General features: G+C 46.2%; 1 protein-coding gene across 1 annotated transcript in view; it reads right to left on the bottom strand.

Moving 5' to 3' along the window:
* The window catches only part of LOC119395952 (chromatin modification-related protein MEAF6), a 31,021-nt gene extending 13,000 nt beyond the window's left edge, over nucleotides 1-18,021 (bottom strand). Inside the window, exons 1-5 of the mRNA XM_037662980.2 lie at nucleotides 17,925-18,021; nucleotides 17,447-17,562; nucleotides 14,374-14,461; nucleotides 8,956-8,989; nucleotides 4,266-4,463 (exon numbers count right to left, since the gene is read on the bottom strand). Of these exons, the coding sequence (XP_037518908.1) occupies nucleotides 4,266-4,463; nucleotides 8,956-8,989; nucleotides 14,374-14,461; nucleotides 17,447-17,562; nucleotides 17,925-18,002 (514 nt within the window). The 5' untranslated portion in view covers nucleotides 18,003-18,021. The remainder of the gene's footprint in view (nucleotides 1-4,265; nucleotides 4,464-8,955; nucleotides 8,990-14,373; nucleotides 14,462-17,446; nucleotides 17,563-17,924) is intronic.
* Between the last annotated feature and the right edge of the window lie 2,829 nt (nucleotides 18,022-20,850).

Here is a 20,850-nt window from a genome sequence, read left to right as displayed (position 1 = left end):
ACCTTGTCTCTTCTTGAAGCACGACAGGTGCCGCCATTAGTTGTGCAAAAATGCAGTGCAGGGAAGCGCACTTGTGGATTATGAAAAGGTCTATGGAGACTAATGACGACAAGAGTCCCCTTAGCCTCTAGTATGTGGCGCCCCAGTAGCTCAAGCCAGCTATACCCTGTTTAAAGGGACCGACAACCAATTTTCATGGTGCCCATTTTCTTTAGCGCAATGGAAAGCTTACTGGTGAAAGTGCCTGATCACGGAACGGTAAAGTGGAAAACGCCGTGAAACATTTGTAATCAGAATTTTTCAATCTGCGGCGAATATGAAGTCATAAACACAAGTGACAACCCATGCTGCAAACAGTGAGCGCAAGAGCAGTTCGTGTTCGAGCGCGGCGGTCTGCTGCGCATGCGTGCACACTGCGCCAATGCGCCGCGGCTCGACATTGTCCACTGGTTACCGCGAAGGCTGCGCCACTTCTCACCGTGCAACTCCTTTTACCTCGTAAGCAGCACAAAATAGCGCGGGGATAGACAATAATATACATACTGTAACTTTGAGGACCAATTATGGCGCGCATGACACCATCAGACTATGTACAGCAACGTGACCATCTTCATAATCTTGCTTCAAGGCTCTTTCACTAGGCTGCGTCACATACCGGTTTTTGTTGCTTTTAAACACAATTTAAACATATAAATCCTACACCAAGGCGAAAAAAATGCTGGAATCTCTCACTATATTAAACTGTCTTTTCATTTTTACCACGATCTAATCACACGTTCTGACCAGCTGTCGGTCCCTTTAAGACACTTGGGTGGCGTAAGCAAGTGACTTTTCGGAATGATGCGTGACTCCAAACTATGAAACCCCCAAATACAGTAAACCCTCGTTAACTCGAACTCGCATATCTCGAAATCTCGGTTAAGTCGAAACTTTTTCTCGCCGTGCATTAACCTCCCATAGGTGCTATGTATTTGCCCCCTCTTATCTCGAAACGTTTTCTGGAGGGAACAGTGGATATCTCGAAATCTTGACAGGGAGGGCAGAAGGCAAAGTCCACTCCCAGCAGAAAACGAGAACTCCGTGCGGACGCTTAGCTCTTACTATACGTGCCGAACGCGGTCGTGAAGGGCGAATTTGAAATTCCCGCGGACGCAACCGTTTCCTATCAGCCTTGTCAAGCAACTGTGGGGGTGATCTTGGTGCGCACCCGCGTGTGACTTATGTGCGGTGGGCGGCGTGTGCAGCGTGCGCCCGTCAGTACGCAACCTAGCCCTTGCATGTGCGAGCTGGTATTCTTTGTTTTCCCCACGATCTGTGCACGACGCATCTTGAGTTCAGTTTTGCTGAGTAGTGAGTGGTCTGTGCAACGGACGCTTCCGAATATTGACCAAGATGTCTTGCCCAAAGCAGTGCAAATCTCTGACATTGGAGAGAAAAGTCGCGCTAATCAAGGAAGTCGAAAAAGCAGGTCGAAGCAAGTCGTGCATCGCCAAAGAATTCGGCATCCCTTTGTCAACCCTGTCAACAGTGCTTAAGAACAAACAAAAGGTTTTGGAAGGCTTCGAGCAAAGCTTCTCAAGCAAGCGGAAGCGCATTCGAGCCTCCAAATTCCCGGACGTCGAAGCAGCACTGACTGCTAACTGCTTCGCACATGCAGGGTTTTCTCGCGCCCCGGAATCGATCGAAGAAGACATTGGCACGGCATTCAGTGGCTGTGATGAGCTGTGCAATGAAGTGCACAAAGTAACTGGCTGCGTGAGCGATACTGAAGACGGCGAGATCGCCTTTGAGGAGTATGCGCTCTACGAGGCGCACCTCCCCGTTACCGGAATGCTGTCGAACACCGATATCGTTGAGATGGCCGTGAACGACGCAGATGACCATGCAGACGAGGAAGAGCCTCAAGAAGTGCCTACGACGACACAAACACGTAACGTGCTGCGCTTGCTTTGCAACAAGGTCGAATGCAGTGGTGGCGACCAACGGCTCATGCGATGTGTTGAGCAAGTGGAGAACGTATTTCTCGAACGCAAACATGAAACAGGCGAGCATCACGCAGTTTTTTGGTCCTCGGTAATAAATTTTTTTCCCTCCGAATTCTTGTGCCTTTACTACGGTAGCTGTCTCGTGCAGTGGAGCTTTTCCTGGCAGCAGTGGCTTTTATTTTACAGTGACCTGGTCAAACATTTTCGGTGTTTTGCTTAACTCAAAATACCGCTTATCTCGAAATTTTCCCCGGATTTGACGGATTCGTGTTGACGAGCGATTACTGTAGTTGTGTGTATGTGTGTGTCCGTGTGCATGCGTGCACACGTGTGTGACTCAGTTATATTATAGCATTGAAGCTTTACTATACTTCGAAAAAATTGATTTACATTTACAATTCCAAAACGGCATACAACACAGGCAAACAATTGAAAAAGGACACGCACAAAGACGCTCTACGAGTCAATTTTCCACAACTTCCAAATATGAAAGCAGCACGCCGCTTTCAAATTAAAAAATGGCACTTGCCGCTTTGAAAGCTTTGTTTTAAGCATGAACGAAGTGCTGTAACCACGCAGAAGGATTCGATATCGACAAATAGCATGGTTTGCATAATGCACCCCACCCATACAAATGGCAATACAGTAGACTCCTGTTAAACGAAAGCTGAAGGGACCAGGAAAATATGTTTCATTTAACAGGAGTTTCGTTTACTGAGAGATGAAAAGGGGTGCAGAATTCAAGCACAAAACCAATCATGTTAGAGGCAGTTGTTCCATTTAAGCAGCAATTTCATTTAAGAGATTTTCGTTTATTGAGAGTCTACTGTAGTTGCATTAATGTGCAAAGGGTATGGTGCATATAAATGCTGGCATATCACTTGGAGGCAAAACAAAAATCACATGGTTGCTACTGCATACACTCATTCGAAGAATGGCAAGGCGCACTCGCCCAAAGAGGTTCTGGTTTCTTCTGAACCAAGGGACCTGTGTTAAAGGGCCAGTAAGCAACCTCGTGGCCGAAAACTTGTGTTGGAGAGATGACTGTGCCCTTGTATGATGTGAACATGCTGCTGCAAGAATTTTGCGAATAAGTGCTGTAATACGGAAGTTACAGGGTACAGAACAACCCACTTCGGCTGGTTTCGGTTTCTCGCTTGGCCTTCCCACCCTTCTCGGCAGCAAAGAGGAGTAGGCATAGCCCTTTGATAAGAGTACGCCTACTTCGGCAATGCAGCACGTCAGCGATTACATCATCGGCGTGCAGCCAAGGACCGAGCAAGGCTTCCTCCATGTGTCACGCGTGTCGGAGCTGAGCAGTGCAAGGCACTAGCGAGGTACACAAGCATGCCACGGTGCATGCGCCCTTCCCCTAACGGTAAAGTCACGAGATGCCACTGATCTCGGAGGCTTTCGTTCTGGCGATACAGCTTGTCCTGGTAGTCTCAACTCTACAAAAGTGGCAGAGGGCAGCACGGGAAAACTAAAATGCAGACTGCGCGGCCGAAACTGCATCACCGCAGGAGCAAGGTGCTGTTTCATAGTGCAAAGGACCAATCGACGAAGTCGGTGCTACATAATGTTGCCAATGGGTGAGATTACGTCACTGAGTGGTCAGGCGTAGGAGAGGAGTACGGGAATCAGGGGTGTAGCCGGGAGGGGAGGGGGGGTTCATACCCCGCCAGAAATTTTTCAGTTTTACATGTGTACAGCCGCCCATTTCTTTTAACCTGAACACGCGAGCGACGACCGCCGAGTTGATAAGCGCTGTACAACGGAGCGCAGCGGTGAAATGGACGAGGATACGCGCATACGCGCTATGAGCAGTCCTGGGCAGCTGTCGTCTGCTAACCTTTCCCGGAGACCGGACACCACTCCCACTTCTGGGCAGTCGGTGCTTATGCGTTCAGGTTTAAAAAATGGGCAGCTGTACATATACACGCGCACATACAGATGCACACATGAACATATATCAAGTATGGTCGAAACCCCCCCCCCCCCCCGAAAAAATTTATGGCTACGCCCCTGACGGGAATCGTTTTTTGAAATGGAGCGTCTGCATGACGCGCAGCACTGCAATATTCACAAAATGTGATCGTCGCGGCTGTCTGCACGAATTAGCGAGCTTGCTTCGAAGGTGTAAAAAAAAAGCCAAAGCCTTTTACTGGCCCTTCAAGAGAGGCGAAAACCCCACTGTCTCATTTACTCGAGTGTGGCTTGCGCCTTTCGCTAGCACAGAGTTAGAGCCACCAAACGGGGAGGGCAGAAGGTGCAACGCACTCGGGTTTGGCGACTGTGGCCCGCCAGGTCCCCCGTTGACCGCGCCGCCCGAACTGCTGCTTGACGTGCTGCTGCTTGAGCCCCCACCGCTGCCAGCCACAGTAGAGCCTCCCTGTGAGGGCAGCAGGGAGGACACGGGCCCATTCTCCTCGCTACCACTCTGCTGGTTCTGTGACTCGGACTCGCTGTTGGTGCGTTCTGGGGATGAGGAAGGAGAAGAGGATTAATCACTTAATTAAAATAGTGTTCAATTGATGCAGCAGCCATCACTACTACAGTTCAACCCACATTTTATAACAATACTCAAGTGCTACAAAAATTGCACTGCTATAACCGATAATTGCTATGAACGGGTTGCACGAAAAAAAAAGCAATCTAGGGGGATAGCAGGCTGCTGTGAAAAAAGCATAATATGAGATGGGATATGTCAACAGGCATCAGTGATAATGATGACAAAGCTGCCAATTTTTCGGACATGCTTGAAAATTCGGACGCTTTCATGGGACTGCCACAAGCCCCGTAGAGCAAGTACATGACGTCTGAAATTTTGGACGCTGAAACTCTTGCAAGTCTCAACATTTTACTCAAGTTGCACGATTGAAAGTGCATTAACAGAAGCCACCGCCACTCCCATGACATAGTAGATTTCAAAAGTCAGCTTTGCCGTAATGCCACAATGCTATGTGGTGAAGCATACCGCGAATCCAAAGGTGCGCTGAGGGACGTTGGGGTTGTGGACAGGGGTTCAGAAGCTTGTATTTCTCGTTTTCTCCTTCTTTCTTCAAGGATTTCGCGTTTTATCACCTTTCAGCACGGACACCCAACAGACAGAATTCACTGTTATAACCGATAATGCAGCATGCGTGCATTGCTGTAAGCGGGTTATTTCACCACAGAAAACATACAAAAGCTGACGGTGCAGCAGCTTCTCATTGTTATAACCGATATCTTGTTAAAACCGGTATGGTTATTAAGTGGGTTTGACTGTATAATGTTCCCAGACAGGTATGGTTAGAGATGGGGGTGGAGTTTTACAGGCGACAAACTTACTATGACATTATGCTTGGCCAGAGATTGCGTGAAATGGCTATCGGGTGAGGGCGCTTAAAGGGGCCCTGCAGCACCTTTCCCAAGTAATAATCGCATGGCTTCGTTAAAGGAGTTTATTGCCTCACGAATCAACTGCGGCAAAAATTTTCAGAATCCGTCAAGTACGAGCAGTTACAGGGATCTGTCACATGCTTTACGCGCTTTCTCTCTCCTTTTGTACCAGCAAAGTGCGCTGAAAGCTACGCAGGGGGAAAGGGATGACCAGGGGGCAAGAAAATGCGTCCATTCGTCAGCATGCGTCGTGACCTTGAGCACTCTGTTTTCTTTTTGTGTTCTTCAAACGGGCAGCTTGCTTTTACTGTGATCACGAGTGCCCAAGCACGTTGGGACATCCCGTGGTGGTCTCAGCAACTATGCAGCTCACGATGCTCAGATCAGCCAATGGCGGTGGACGGACTTGTTGTTTATGGCGTGGTCATTTGGGTTTATGGCACCATTTGTCGAGAGAAAAGGGAGCATTTTCTAGCTTACTTTGAGAATTAACTGTAAATTCCAAGCCGCACGCTGCGCTATAATGTTTGGCTCACATGTTCTCAGGAGCCTCAACAACTGATCGGCAGAGTTTTCTGACCACGCTGAAAAAAGTGTTGCAGAATCCCTTTAAAGGTGTTTGTGAGAGGCAATAAGGTTTGACCATTAATATTACTTGAGGGTGTAACAATATGTTGTATCTATAAAATATGGTGTACAATTTTCACCTTTGTTCTCCATACTGTTCACATTCACCCAACTGATATTTGCAATTACAGCTAGTGGCTTGATGATGTAGTGTGCGAAGCGGATTGTTGTTCGCCTAATAGGAAAAAACTATGCATCAACATTTATGTCAGATTCAATTAACTCTTTCATTACCATGCTTACGAAGACAGACCACTGGTGATACTATATGCCACCCTGTTGTTCAGCTGCCAGTTGTTAGTCAGCTGCCAGCTGGTAATAAGTTCACGTGCTACGTGACGCCAACAGGCAGAAAAAGAGTGTTCCACACTCGCCGTCATGGCTACTGGCGGCGCTGACTGACGCTCCTACGTTTAAATGTACATATATACCCTATAAAGTGGACGGAGGGATGGCCGCCGCGGTAGCTCAGTTGGTAGGGCATCGGACGCATTATTCGAAGGTCGCAGGTTCGGTCCCTGCCCACGGCAAGCTATCTTTTCGTCCACTTTTCTTTCCTCACATTTAACTTACATTTGCTACTAAAACATCCCCTATACATTCCTTGGCATTATTGTCTGTTAGTGCTCATTAATATTGTGTATAACAAAGAAAAAACGAGCCCTTAAAAATGAACACTTCTTTCCTTCACCCTGTTGTTAAGCCGCATTGGTCAAAAAGTGACTGCTTTGGCTCGGTCACTTGCTGTTTAGTTATTTTCAGTTACAAACCTCTGAACCAATCAGATGAGCAGGAACTAGACACCAGCTTATGTTGCGAGGCAATGGCAGTGTGAGTAGACGTAAATTCGGTGTGGCAATAGGTATAAGCTGCAACCGCAGGTGCGAACACTGGTTGCCTTGAGTTGCTTTTTGGTTGCCAGTCATAAAAGGTCCTGCTACCCATACCAGATGCAGGCATGAATGAGCCAGGAATTCGGCTGTTACGTTCAATTTAGATTTTATTGCTCGCACGAAGTTTATCACTTGTTTTGTGGCAAAAAAAATAAATGTGGTTGTTTCCCCTTCCTGCATTGACAAAAAGGCATGCCGTACACAATGAGGTAGCACAAACATGAAATGTTTGCTTGTCATTAGAAGACTCTAAGCATTTCAACGTTGAAATTATGTTGTGCTAGCAGTGATGCCAGCTATTCACTTGTGATTCTTGGTTTTCACTACAAGTGGCTTTATTCCATCAGAAAAAGCTGCCACATAAAATGTGAGCATCTAGCACTTTTAGCTGGTGTTCAGGTGTTTAAGTTTCGCGTCTTATGTAAAACCCCAGTGAGAACCAATGTTTGCCATTCTTGCCCTAGGACAAGGGTCACTTCCTTTCAAGTGGTGTACCTCGTTGATGTGCCCCAAAAACAATGTCCCTCTCGGAACTATGCAGCACCTGCACCTGAATTTAGTAAAGGACTCAAGATACAAGTCCAAAAAATCCCTGTAACACGGATTCAAGCTCTGACAGAGTCAATGTTTGCAAGACAGCCTTGGGCATACACAGCTGTTTACCAGTGAGTTTCAATCATAGCCTTTGGTAACTCGTTCATGTTGCAGACTTATCTGCTTATCTTTGTATGCGCTATGTTCATTAGAGCTATACTACTCGATACATGCAGGATGCACACATTGCTGGGTCCAGACACGCTGCCACAGGCAGTAAAGAAACTTCTCTTTATGTCAAGAAGGATGTATGAAACAAGTCATGGCCCAGCGCAACAGAGCCAAGTGCGGACACAGCCAACAACAGTCTCAATGGCAGCAACATAGTTCGCGGCCGCTATGTTAGCGCCATCGCACAATTGGATCAGGTCGAAAGATTTAGCAACACGCCACGCCGCCTTTAAAATTTTGGTTTTATGCTGCTACTTCACAATGTGCACCAGGCAGTAAAATTGTACTGTAGGTTTTATGTTTTCTAGTCACTTTAGTATAACTAGATCCTGCTTAATTACAATTTTTCCAATAATACTAAAGGACTGAGATAATGAAGCTTTACAGTACTTATACAATAAGAAACATTCCCTGCTAATACTTGTTGGTGAGCTAGTTGGTTTTGAGGCACATGTAGCGTGGGATACAAGAATCCAACCAAGAAAAGACGACGACGACAAAGCAACCAGCACGAGACGGTCTTGCGTGTTCTTGCTTGCGTCTGCGTAAATGGTTCCAAAACGATACATCATTTTTGGTCTGACGACATAATTTGTGCCCGACGACATGGTCATACATGGTCAACTGCGGAACAATGACTCCACAGTGATGAACCAAAGTTCCGAGTCCGACGACCAGACCTCGGGGAGCTTGAGAACGGAAACCTCGAGCTCACGGGGCTGAGGCGATGATAATGGTACCTGCTGAGAGGCCATTACTGTCGGCTTCGGGAAGGGCTGCGATGCTCAAGTTCCTGGCAGCTGTAGGCCAAGCGAAGCGGATGAAGCGCGCGCAAATCGGGAAGCGAGAGCGATCAAGCAAGTCCGGGTCACCAATTTGTGGTAACAGGCAGACAGATGTCGATGCTGTAGGACCACAAATTATGTATTTTTTTGGAACCATTTACACAGATGCGAACAAGAACACGCGCGTCCGTCTCATGCTGGTTGTTTCGTCATCGCCGTCTTTTCTTGGTCGGATTCTTGCAGCCCATGCTAGTGCGCTACACACACTGAAATGAAAAACAGTGCAAGAATACAGAGACGGAAAGCGACTCTTTTTTCTCAATACATTGCCATGAGATGACGCTGCCAAGGAAGTCAATTTTGCCAGCTATGAGCCAGCGTACATGGGTGTCACATTTTGTACCTCTTCTCGAGCTGTTTTTCGTTTCACTAAACATTAAACTTCATAATTTCACGTTTGCAAGAGTACACCACACAACCAACTAACTAGACTGAAAGATGAACTAAGCATGAACTTACCTCTCTCATCCTTCTCTATTATGCCACTCACAGCCTGCAGGAAAAAAAAAACATGGAAATTAACGAAAAGTAGAGGTCAACCTAGTAATAATAATCGGTTCTACAAGAGGGCACGCAGAAGCACTCCATGTATTGGGAGTGCTGCAGCACATTAAACGCATACATACTATTCGCTTGCATAGTAAAAAATATTCACTTGAACAGCAGCTGATGATGCCTTAACAACGAAAAAAAAAAAAGTTATTTAGACAGCCCAGAGACTTTCTTTCGCGAAATCTACAGATTATGTACAGACAACTCGTCAACTAATGTCATTTACAACAGCACCGATTTTAAACGTGCACCTGACAGTCAAATTTTCCTTTGCAACTTTTATGCCTTAATAAGTATGTCTGTGGCCAGCAATCATGGAATTAAAACCACTAATGCTTCAAAGATAGATAAAGTTAATGCTAGAATCATAATTCATGGTTTGCTTTTGTGTCGCTTCAAAATATATCCCCCGGTAGCAAGAAACTAGTGCCAAGTCATGGTAATCAGCCCTAACCGGACACACAGTCGCATACACTAAAAACTTAGTGACACTGAGGAGTGCACTTGCTGAAACGGGGCACTGCATGCAAGAAGAAATGAGACAATATGGCTGCTCTAGTAGGGTCGCACCAATGCCCTATTCCTTTGTGAGCTGCCAGACACGGCAAGCCATGCGTGAACCATGGGGTGGCCTGACATGCACATGCCCCTCCCTGCCATAGGTCGGCAAACTTACTCAGACTCAGATCGAGCAATGAATCTGAGTCTGAATCCAGGTGAGTGATATTTTGGTGAGGTGGAGTCTGACTGAGTCCTAAGCTCAAAGTATATTTCCTGAGTGAGCCTGAGTGAGCTCCACTTCTTTTGCCGAGCCATGCACCTATGGCATTATTATCCCACCTTATGTCGCTCACATCAATATCCACTTTTACTGTCTACTAACACATAGTTCAACACACTAGCGTTCATGCGCCAGCTCAAGGTCTATTGATCAGCGGCATGAGTTACAAAAGGGGGGGGGGTGCCTTGAACTCCCCCCCCACAATCTCTTTCGCGGAAAGTTCTTGATAAAAATATCTTGTGCAAGTCACGTTTTTGAATAAAAACATCCATACTGGATTGCAACCACTGATAACTTGTATTTGAAGGTACGAGATTAAAAGCGCGAAATATACTTCTTGAGTGAGTCTGAGTGAGCTCCACTCTTTTTTTTGCCGACCTATGCTCCCTCCTACTTCACCATAGCACCTCTAGCCTAATGTGACAACGAACAACAACCACCTGCCCAGCCCTACTTCATAATTGAGGGCAGGCCCTTTCAGAAAAGATCCCTGGCTATGCCACTAATGTGAACAAGGAAGGAAAGAGCCTCTTCACTAAGCTGTTCTGCTTCAGCGCAAACATTTCTATCAACGACGCAAACGATACACACGGAACCGACAGGACATCAGAGAGAGCCGGAGGGGTTGCTAGGAGATAAACAGCACGGCCTACGCAAAGCAAACACACAGGACAAGTGCTGACAGTCAGCGCCTCTCCTGTGTGTGTGCTTTTGTTGGCTGTGCTTTTTCGCGTTATCTTCAGTATGAGTAACCAACTAGCCCAATCAGCTACATCGCTACGCATCCCTAGATGTGTCATTTTGATGACAACGTTGCAATGTGCTGCTAACTCATCCGAGCATTCCCACATACTTTAAAACCGCAGTAAAATATGTTCAAGGCGACAACTGCCACTAAGACATGCTCAGGAGAACCTACGTATGAGAAAGAATCAAACGACCTAAACATCTTGACTTTCAAATTTTGGTGTCAGTGGCCCTTTTTTAGAAACTGCCAAGCGACAGGTCTAGCTTAGGTAACTGTATAACCAGCCTATTTCGCAGAGCTCTCATACTGGTGCTATTTATGGAGACAAGACGCAGTTACAGCTCAACCTATGGACATGTCTTGGCATTGCTTTTGAGGCTGTAATTTATGGCAGAAAAACTATGATGTAATGTTCAGTGTTTATTCCTGTGCACAGCTATGTCACAAAATGACCGGTGCATCTGCGCAATGCAGCATTCTGCTAGTATTGTAGTATACACATTGAACAGCGCAAAAAAACGAGACACAAAGAAGAGACTGCACAACACGAGCGCTGACTGACAACTAAATGATTTATTCAAGCACAAAGAAAAGAAAAAGAAAGAAGTCTCTTCTTTCTGTCTCGTTTTTTGCGCTGTTCAATATGAACCCCAACCGACTAGCCCAACTCTCCCATTTGCTGCAGGTAGTATACATTAAATGTTGCTGTTCTTTTATTTCTCAGTCGTAACAGTAAAGCAGAAAGATTCTTGGCATCAACTATATATGGCACATCTATGACGCACTGCACCAGATGTTCAGCATGACTGCCAGTTGGGCATGTTACTAAATGTTCATGATGAGTCTAAGTCTTCTAAGTCTGTGTGCATATTGCACTTGTTTCATCACGACCAGATGTTTGTCACATAAACATGTTACCAGAAACATCCGAATTAGTTACACTCGGAGGAATCCGCTGAAACATGGAAATAGGAAGAAGCCACCTCTGCCTCTCAGTTTTTCATATTTCCATGTTTTAGTGGCTTTCTTCAAGTGTAACCATGTACCAACTTGTCCAACAAGCAAGTCTCTTGAAATCTGGATTAGTACTTGTGGCCATCTGATGTGGCCTAAGCTAATCTATGTCTAGAATTTGTTATATAGGGGCAGCTGTGCATCAAATACAGTGGAATCCCGTTGATACGTTTTTCACGAGAACCAGAAAATAAAACGTACTAAGTGAAAATCGTATTAACATAATAGGTTAAAAGAGGAGGAAAATGTGCATACTCTGCCAGCAACTCACTTTTATTGAGTAACATGGAAGTCGCTCAACATTGAAAACCGATGCTGCTGCGGCCGCAGCGGCTCTGCAACGTGCAGATCGCGACTTGTTGGAACGCGCCTTGAATTATACCGAAGAATAAACGTAGGATTTCTAGATATATCGGTCAAGGTCCACTTTCGCAGTCGTATTATCCAATTTCGGGCAAAAATGTGGCCGTACTGAACGCATGAAATACATTATTTCTAAGGGACATTGGCCAGGAATAAAAAGAAAAAATGTGTTAGGCCCAAAAATGTATTATGCAGAATCGTATCAACGAGGTTCCACTGTACATGAAAAGATGGTCACAAGAACTTTTTTTGAAATGACACCAGGTCAGCACAGTTGCCAGTGTCTGAAGAACTCCGCAGCAGCAACGTTTCTTGCTTGCTTTTTCCACCCTCCTCCACACGGTTGCTCTCTCCTGCTCACAACCAACGGTTGTGTCGTACAAAAATAGAAACCAAGAGGGCTCTTATTTGTTTGAATCTGATTGTCCTCTCAGGGATTTTCAGAAAGGGATCAGTAGCACACAATGAGCCCAACCCTTTCCTCCCGACAACACACAACACATTGTCATCACGTTGACACACCTGTCTTTCACGTGTCAACCAATCAAAAGCTTTTCGAACAGCATAAGGATGATAAATCAGGCCAGCTGTGTTGCCATGGCTGTTGAGACATCACAACGAATGCGAACACACATTCAAACAAGGGCTAAAAGAACAGGTCGTCTGCAGTGGCTGCAGGAATGACTTACGGTGGGCTCCCTTTCGAGCAAACAGTCTGGAAAAAACTGCAGCAACAAACGGCTCAAAGGTAACACATATGTTACTAGTCAGTGCAACCCACGCACTATCATGCGTCACACACCACGCGACGACAGAGAGAAGCTCCTGTGCGTTATTTCAAGGAAGGTGACCAAAATGAAAGCAATCTGTCTCCACTAGTGCTTGTACAAGAACTACAGGAATGAATATTGGTGAGGAGGGGACAAAAGTTAAGCTGGCCAGACCCCAACTCCAGAGCACTCGGCAATGATGTAAAAGTAGCAAGTGCAATAACGTAGCGGTGTAATCACATTCATCCGCTCATTGTCTCTCAAAGATAGCTGTAGTTCTTCCATGTAACCTAGATACACAAGTACGGATGCCTGTAAAGTAACAGCGGCATCATAATTTTTTTTTAAGTTACGCAAAATTAGTAGAAGGTAGTTTCGCATCACATTGTAGGCGAAGGGCATCTTAAATGTGATATCACGATTCCTGTTCGCTGCAAGAATTGATCCCAACACAAGATTTAGTGCCTCTGGCACTTGTAAACAAGAGTTTGGCACGAAGCAGTGAACGACACACTAATACAGCAGCGCTTAAAGGGCCTCCCAAACAAGCTCGCCAATTCGTGCAGACAGCCGCAGCGATCACATTTCATTAATAACACAGCGCTGCGTGCCGCACAGACACTTCATTTCGAAAAACAATTCCCGCACCCCTCTCCAGCGCCTCCTCGTACTCGAAGTGATGTAATCTTGCCCACGGGCAACATTACGTAGCACCGACTTCGCCGACTGGTCCTCTGCACTACGAAACGGCACCTTGGCCTTGCAACAATGCGGTTTTGGCCTCACATTTACCGCGCTTCTTCACCACGCCACTAGGGAGATCCTAGCACCGCTGACATGAGCGACACGTGCAGGAAGCCTCACTCAGTCATTGGCTACATGCTGATGACATAATCGCTGATGTCGTGTTACGTTGCCAAAGTGGCCGTAGTCACGACAGCAGGCTACGCCTACCTCTCTTGGCTGCCAAGAAGGGTGACAAGGCCGAGCGAGAAACCGAAACCATCTGAAAGCGGGTTGTTCTATACCCCGTAACTTCCTTATTACAACACTTATTCTCAAAATTTTTGCCACAGCATGTTCACGTCCTACAAGTGCCCAGTTACCGTTTCGTCACACATTTTGGACTGTGGGGTTGTCTACTGGCTCTTGTATTGCTTGCATACAAGTCTTGTAGTCTTGCATACAAGACTAAAAATTCAATACAGATGCTTTCTTTCTTTATTTATTTTACATCCTAAAAACCAGGGGTAAAGCATGAAAAAAAGGATGACGTGGACTAGGGATGACAAACGACAGGTGCTTGTCCAACCTTGTCAATGGCATCCTTTTTTTCACACTTTACTGCCATTTATCATGAAACACCACCTAGCCCAAACAACCACCCTTCTAAGCTAGAAAACAGACTTTTTGCACCAAGTAGATGCTAAATAAAGGTTTGAGACAGATACATGACTAGGCTAAACAAACTTAATCGTGGTCTTTAGTGTGTTTTTAAGTACATCTGTGAGCACAATGAAAGGAAAGAACTTCAAATTTTGTTACAATGGTCAGAAAACTTCACGAAAAAAAAAAGTAGGAAGAGTAGGAAGAACAAACATCAGAGAAACCACAAGCTTACACGCATTAATCAAAACAACTAAACTTACAGCCATGGAAGTGATGGAAGACTTTGAGAAGAGACGTTCAGCTTCCTTGAACTTGCGGTTCCTTTTGTCTGCCTTGCTGTTTGTGTTCCTGCACAGAACAAGCACAAATGAAGAGATTTATTTTTAAGAGCCCTATTCGCTTGAAGCAGAATCGAGAAAGGCACAGTGGTTCGCTATTGATAAGAGGCCGGATTTTTAGGCACTAAAAGAGCTCGTTTTACGCGCCAAAAATAGGCAGGCAAGACAATGTTTTAGGCTTCCAAAATCATAAATATAGCCACAATAAATTTTCACATAAATGCAAATAATTTCAAACAAAGACGTGCGCGACCTCTATCTACGACAGGAAAACAAGAATGTTATTGCTTAAGATGGCACAATATATATCAAAACGTTTATTGAGGAAGGAAAAAAAAAAGGGGTCCAGGGAGCGGGTGGGTGGGGCCCCTATTCCAGGGCTCCACTGGCTTGAGCGGCCCGCCGCGCTTGGTCGAGGAGTGTGAGTTGCACCACCCGATCCTCGCTGGCGAACAAAGTCTCCCACGGCTCCCTTCCGGAAATTTTGCCGGATGTTTGCGGCGAGTTACAAAAACGCCATTTTAACATAGCGTGCTTTGTAGCGCACGGTTCGCACTCCCGTGTTCTGCATAGTGAGTCAAGTGTTCACTGTCGAATGAACACACTCCTGAGCGTCTTTCCGGCATGACTGAGAAGTGCAGAGTACGAGCAGACAGCCAGATTGCTAAAAGACCAGAAGCGAGGGATTCTTCCTATTGGCCGGGTCGAATTGCGTAGAGCCAATTTCTCTCCTGGCAGTCAACCATTGGCTTCAGGAGGGGGGGGGGGGTCAGCCTTCTCCCGTCCCCCGAAACTTTTCAGTGTTGCGTGTGTGTATATACATGCGCACATACAAATGCATGCACGAACGTATATAAAGTATGGTTGTCCCCCCGTCCCCCCCTGACAAAGATTTCTGGCTACGCTACTGCAGTGAACACCTTAAAAAGTAAATTACAAAACAAAAGCTGCGTGCACATCACATTTTTCTTTATTTTTTTGCTCTTCACTCTCCTTTCCGCTGATGGCTCTCCGCGGTTTCGCATTCGCCAACCACTCGGGCCATGTCAGCGCGGCGGCGAATGCTCGCCAGCGTGTCCCGCTTCACTGCTGCTAGCGGTTGTTGGTAGGTTGAACTAGAAGACTAGGTTGAACACCATAGTTCCCAACAGTCAATCTTACGCGGTAACATGAATAACGGACTCAAGCAGCACCCGTGAGCGAAACTTGAGGCTAAATAGCGTTCATGTAAGCGCCAATTTTGAAAACAGGCATTTATAGGCATTTGTAAACATTTAGGCACGAACACCAAAAATAGGCACTATAAAAACACTATAAAAGCCCTTCTTAACTTCTAATTCATGCTCATATATCAAAATGACGCGATAGGAGCGCAAGGAACAAAATAGGCATTTGCCTAAAATCCGGTCTCTACTGATAATACAGTCGAGCCTGCTCCAACAATTTTTCATCAGTGCATCCATGTCATCAATGCACCTCAAACCAAGTAAAAATGTGAATAACCTACCGTAGCAGGTATTCCGGTGTATATGTCAGATTTGGCAATTATAGACACGTAACTCTTTTGATGCAAAGGTCAGCTGTAAACACACCAAACCCAGAAAAGGGAGGCAACAGGACAAAGCATTCAATCAAATGCTCTAACGCGACTAAGTGCAATGCACAACATTGCCATTATTTTAATTTTATTGGGTGTCAAATTTCATCAAATATTTATGCAGTGGTCACCACTGTAACATCACACAATGCTTGCATCAAACTCCATTTAAATGTTGTCTGATAACTGTCGAAAGGACAATAATATCGAGAAACGTACGCAGAGTGAAGTACAATGCACTACAAACAGATTAAGCATTCTGCGGCCCTTGTGCCACAGTGGCACATACCCAGTGGCCCAGGAATAAGATCAACCAGATATGAGAAGTTTATGGAAAACGACGAAGCTTCTGAATATAATGTGTTACAAGGTTGACACAATCTAATGTGACAGTGGACACTATGTACGGGTTTTATACCTTGATTTTGAGTATGACTGAGCACAACGCAGACGCGCTAACTAGCACCAATGTCCATTGAAAATTCTATGCTTGATAAGTTATTGCATCTGACCAGACACTTCAAGACACAGAGCCAGCTACTCAGAGGTGAGGGGGGGGGAGGTCATGTTAACGTTAGCATGCTTATTGCATAATATAACCGCATCGCTAACACACTGAACAATTAAAAATTGATTTTCTATGTGCGGAAAAGCAACAAAGCTCTCACTAGATACTGCGTGGGTTCTAGTGGGCACAGCTACCATCACAAGTAAATAAGAAAAGAGTCACACTGCAGATATTTTTTTCTTCGCGACATGACACGGCACAATGAATAGTTGCATCAGACGCGTGTTGAGGTTTGCAGATCGCTTTTCCCTACGCGCACAACCGACAACGTGAACACATACAAATAGGAAAGTTCGCGTATCAAACTGTTTCGCTGGGGCTTGTGAAAAGCACAGCTCGAAGAAACACGTTACAGTCACAGTGGCAGTCGCAGCCGCAATCACTCAAACAACTCTATAATATCTGGGGTTTAACGTCCCAAAACCAAGATACGATTATGAGAGACGCCGTAGTGGAGGGCTCCGGAAATTTCGACCACCTGGGGTTCTTTACCATGCACTCAGGCCCGTAGCCAGGAATTTTTTTCGGGGGGGGGGGGGGGGGGGGGGAGGGACTTGCTGAAGGCCTTGAGTGTTTGAGAAAAACGCCTATTTTCATTATTTATTTTCGATGAAACATCATGTGTCATCAAAATTTCGGGGGGGGGGGGGGGGCTGGGCCCCCTCTCCCAACCCCTCCCCCCCTGGCTACGGGCCTGCATGCACTTATCACTCAGTCAACTCGCGACAGTTAACTGCGATTACAACGCAGCTAACTGTCGCCAACACATACGATCATTTACGGCTCAAATCGGCAATGCACACAGAAGAGCGCCGAACGAAACTACTCACTTATTTGGCGCCAAGTACCGATCCCAGCCTCGTATAATGTTCCCATACAGCTGTGTGTCCTCCAGGTAACTTCCTTCGAATGCATAGATCTGCCGCTCGAGGTTTGCCAGTGTATCCTGCATACGAAGAGCACGTGTGAATGAAGCGGCTCGCGCCAAGTGCGGCGCGCGCGTTTTGAAATGCACTTTATTTACATCACTGGCGCAGCAAACACTGCCGCTGCGTGGCAAGGTGGAAGGTTAACCTCACAAATGAGCGAATTCACAGAGCGATCCATCGCCTCGAGAGGTGCGCTCACAAAACGTAAACAAAGACACGTGCGGTCCGATACACGCAGCCCAATGTGAACCAGTGCTCGCGCCATATTGAAAGGGGTCGAGGTTGAGGCGATTATTCCATCACTGAAAGGTTTCCGCTGCAGTATGCACTGCAGAACGACTCAGTAACATTTCATAAGGATATTGCGAGACTTACGTACCGCGATTTCGGCCTTGCGCTTCACGAGTTCGGCAAGTTCAGCTCTCGTATCCATAAAGCTGCTGCTCTTGGACGCCATTTTGGTTGTTTGTGTAGCGCCGCACAAAATGGCAGCGCCGCACTGAGCGGTTATTTATATTCTTCTTCTTCTACCTGATATAACAGACACCGCAATTATAGTATTGCGTCTTAAAAACAAAATATATATTGTGTATACTTATACTTTTAATTGTATAAATGTATATGTACAAAGCAGGTGCAAAATAATTTTGGTTTCGGTTTTCATTTTCGCTTCCCAATGTGCGTTCTCATTGATTTTGCCGAGGAGTGGTCAAGGTATTTGAACCTGCTGCAGAAGTACGCGGCTAAATTAATGTTGTCAGGCAGCGCGTGTGAAAAATGAACGAGTTCTTGGATTAGCCTATGACAGAGAGACCACCTGCGCTTTCGTTTCCCTGTGCGCCTGGCGACAAACCACTCACAAATACAAAGAATGCAGGTAATTGTATTGGCATTGGTCCGGAATTATATACTCAATACCGCTAACCTGCAAATTTTAGTGTAGCACTCCCAATGTGGACTAGAGAGCTTTTTGAAACATCGAACTCAAACAGATTGGTCGTTGAGAAGCCCGCGAAATATGAAAAGTTCGCGTATGCGCGCCGCGATCGCAGTGCTGCCAATCATGCCGCGTAAAACGCGACAAGGTGGCTAATTGAAGGAGAGATGCTCCCATTGGGCTGCAAGCGGCACGGACTCTAGCACATGTGTCAAACTGTCACTTTCGATTGGGATTGGGTCTGACCCGGATCAAATTTCTTCATCATGATTGGTTTCTTTACGCAAGCTGCAGAAGGGAGCCAATCACTCTTGAGCAGTTTGATCAGGATTGGGCTTAATCGCAATCAGCAGTGCACCGGTATGAAGTTACTTTGTACGGCTGTGCCATATGATTGCTGTTACTGATCTTTGCCAAGTGATATCGGTTTTCCATACGAACGGCGCGGACATGCGACATTCACAAGAACTGCGATGTCTGCAGTCTAGTTAGGTTTTCGGGGACATTCGCGTGTGGTTTGTGTCAAGGCGCCGTTCACTACGCGTTACAATTAAGTCTTTATTCGAAGCGAGCAGTTCATCGTAATGGCGCGAAGGTTATGGTAATGTACATTTACTTGTCGTTGATATGTAATTATTGGCGTTGATTGTATAACCGTAAAAAAGTGTTTGACGCGTTTAGCAAGCTTATAAAATATAGTGACATAATGTCGCTTTCTCCGGGAACAAAGCGTGAGGTAAGAAAATATGTATTTATTAGACAGCAGTGTTTGAAGTCACGAGGGTCCTGGGGGGCCTCTGACCCCTCGCCTGTATTGACAAGGGATCTGAGACTCCCCCCCCCTCCCCCTCTGCTAGATAATAGTGTTATGTGTTAGCAAAATATAATTAAATGCGAAGCATTTCTTAGCGAACTTCTGCGACTTTGAGCGTATCTATCTATCTATCTATCTATCTATCTATCTATCTATCTATCTATCTATCTATCTATCTATCTATCTATCTATCTATCTATCTATCTATCTATCTATCTATCTATCTATCTATCTATCTATCTATCTATCTATCTAGCCGCCTACGACTTTGTGCTCTCCTGGTCGCTTGGTTCATCGAATGTGCACCAAAATTGGTATGGCGTAACATGACTGTATGACGAACATAAATGACAAGTCATAACATGAAAATCATGACACGCATGTCATGTACAGCATGATTTGCATGCTACGCTCATGGTGCGCTGGCGGCCGTTTCGCTAGTTTGATATACACCAAAATTGGTATCATGCGACGTGACTGTGTGACGAACATAAATAACACGAGTTAACATGAAAATCATGACACGCATGTCATGCACAGCATGACTTACGTGTGTGGGGTTGCACACGCAACCCGTTCTCTTCAACGCGGCGGCACCGCGGCTTCCCGCTACGTTTGTACGCGCAGTGGCGAGAGGGGTTGCGTGGGAGAGGGCACTGTGCCGCTCCCGCAGCCTTTCGCGCCCTGATCCCTGGCCGAAGTCGAGATGCCCCGTTTTCCCTCCTTGCCCTTTTCTGGAGAGACTCCTCTCCAGACCCCGGGAACGCGCGTAGCTTTCTTGGGGGGCCTCGGTGTCTTCGGTCTTGGGCGGTGTGACTGACCACATCGGACCCAAGCCGTGAGCACCACCGCCGCCATCAACCCCCTGCAGCGCTCCGGCCATGGAGTGCGAACCACCGCCCCGGACCGGAGTGCAAAAGCAGCCACGCGAGGTGAGACGAGCCTTTATCATTCCCTCGACGTGTGCTTGCTATTTTGTTGTTGTTTCCCCCCAGTAGTGCGGAACACTCCGCCTCTGAGGTGTTAACTAACTTGATGTGCTATACTTATTGTTGCAATTGGCATCTGAGGTGAATAAACACCTTCAGTTGAAAGACTTGTCTCTGTCCCCACTGGCCTGAAACCCGCCGCGGTCGCACTCAACGCGAACCGCGGGATAGGGGGTCACAGCTCTGACTGTTAGGGCTGCTGCGTAGCACTAGTAGTGAGTAACTACACTCCTCTAGTGCGCGGTGTGATCCAAGCGAGGGACAGGTTCGCACGCGCGGATCTGTTCGTTACAGAGTAACCCCTATACGTGCCACGCTCATGGTGCGCTGGCGGCCGTTTCGCTAGCTTTATATACACTAAAATTGGTATCATGCGACGTGACCGTGTAACGAACATAAATAACACGAGATAACATGAAAATCATGACACGCAAGTCATGTACATCATGACTTACGTGGCACGCTCATGGGGCGCTGGCGGCCGTTTCGCTAGCTTTATATACACTAAAATTGGTATCATGCGACGTGACCGTGTAACGAACATAAATCCCACGAGATAACATGA

This window comes from Rhipicephalus sanguineus, chromosome 6, assembly GCF_013339695.2.
Source record: "Rhipicephalus sanguineus isolate Rsan-2018 chromosome 6, BIME_Rsan_1.4, whole genome shotgun sequence".
NCBI lineage: Eukaryota > Metazoa > Arthropoda > Arachnida > Ixodida > Ixodidae > Rhipicephalus > Rhipicephalus sanguineus.
This window is presented reverse-complemented; position numbering and strand designations above follow the sequence as displayed.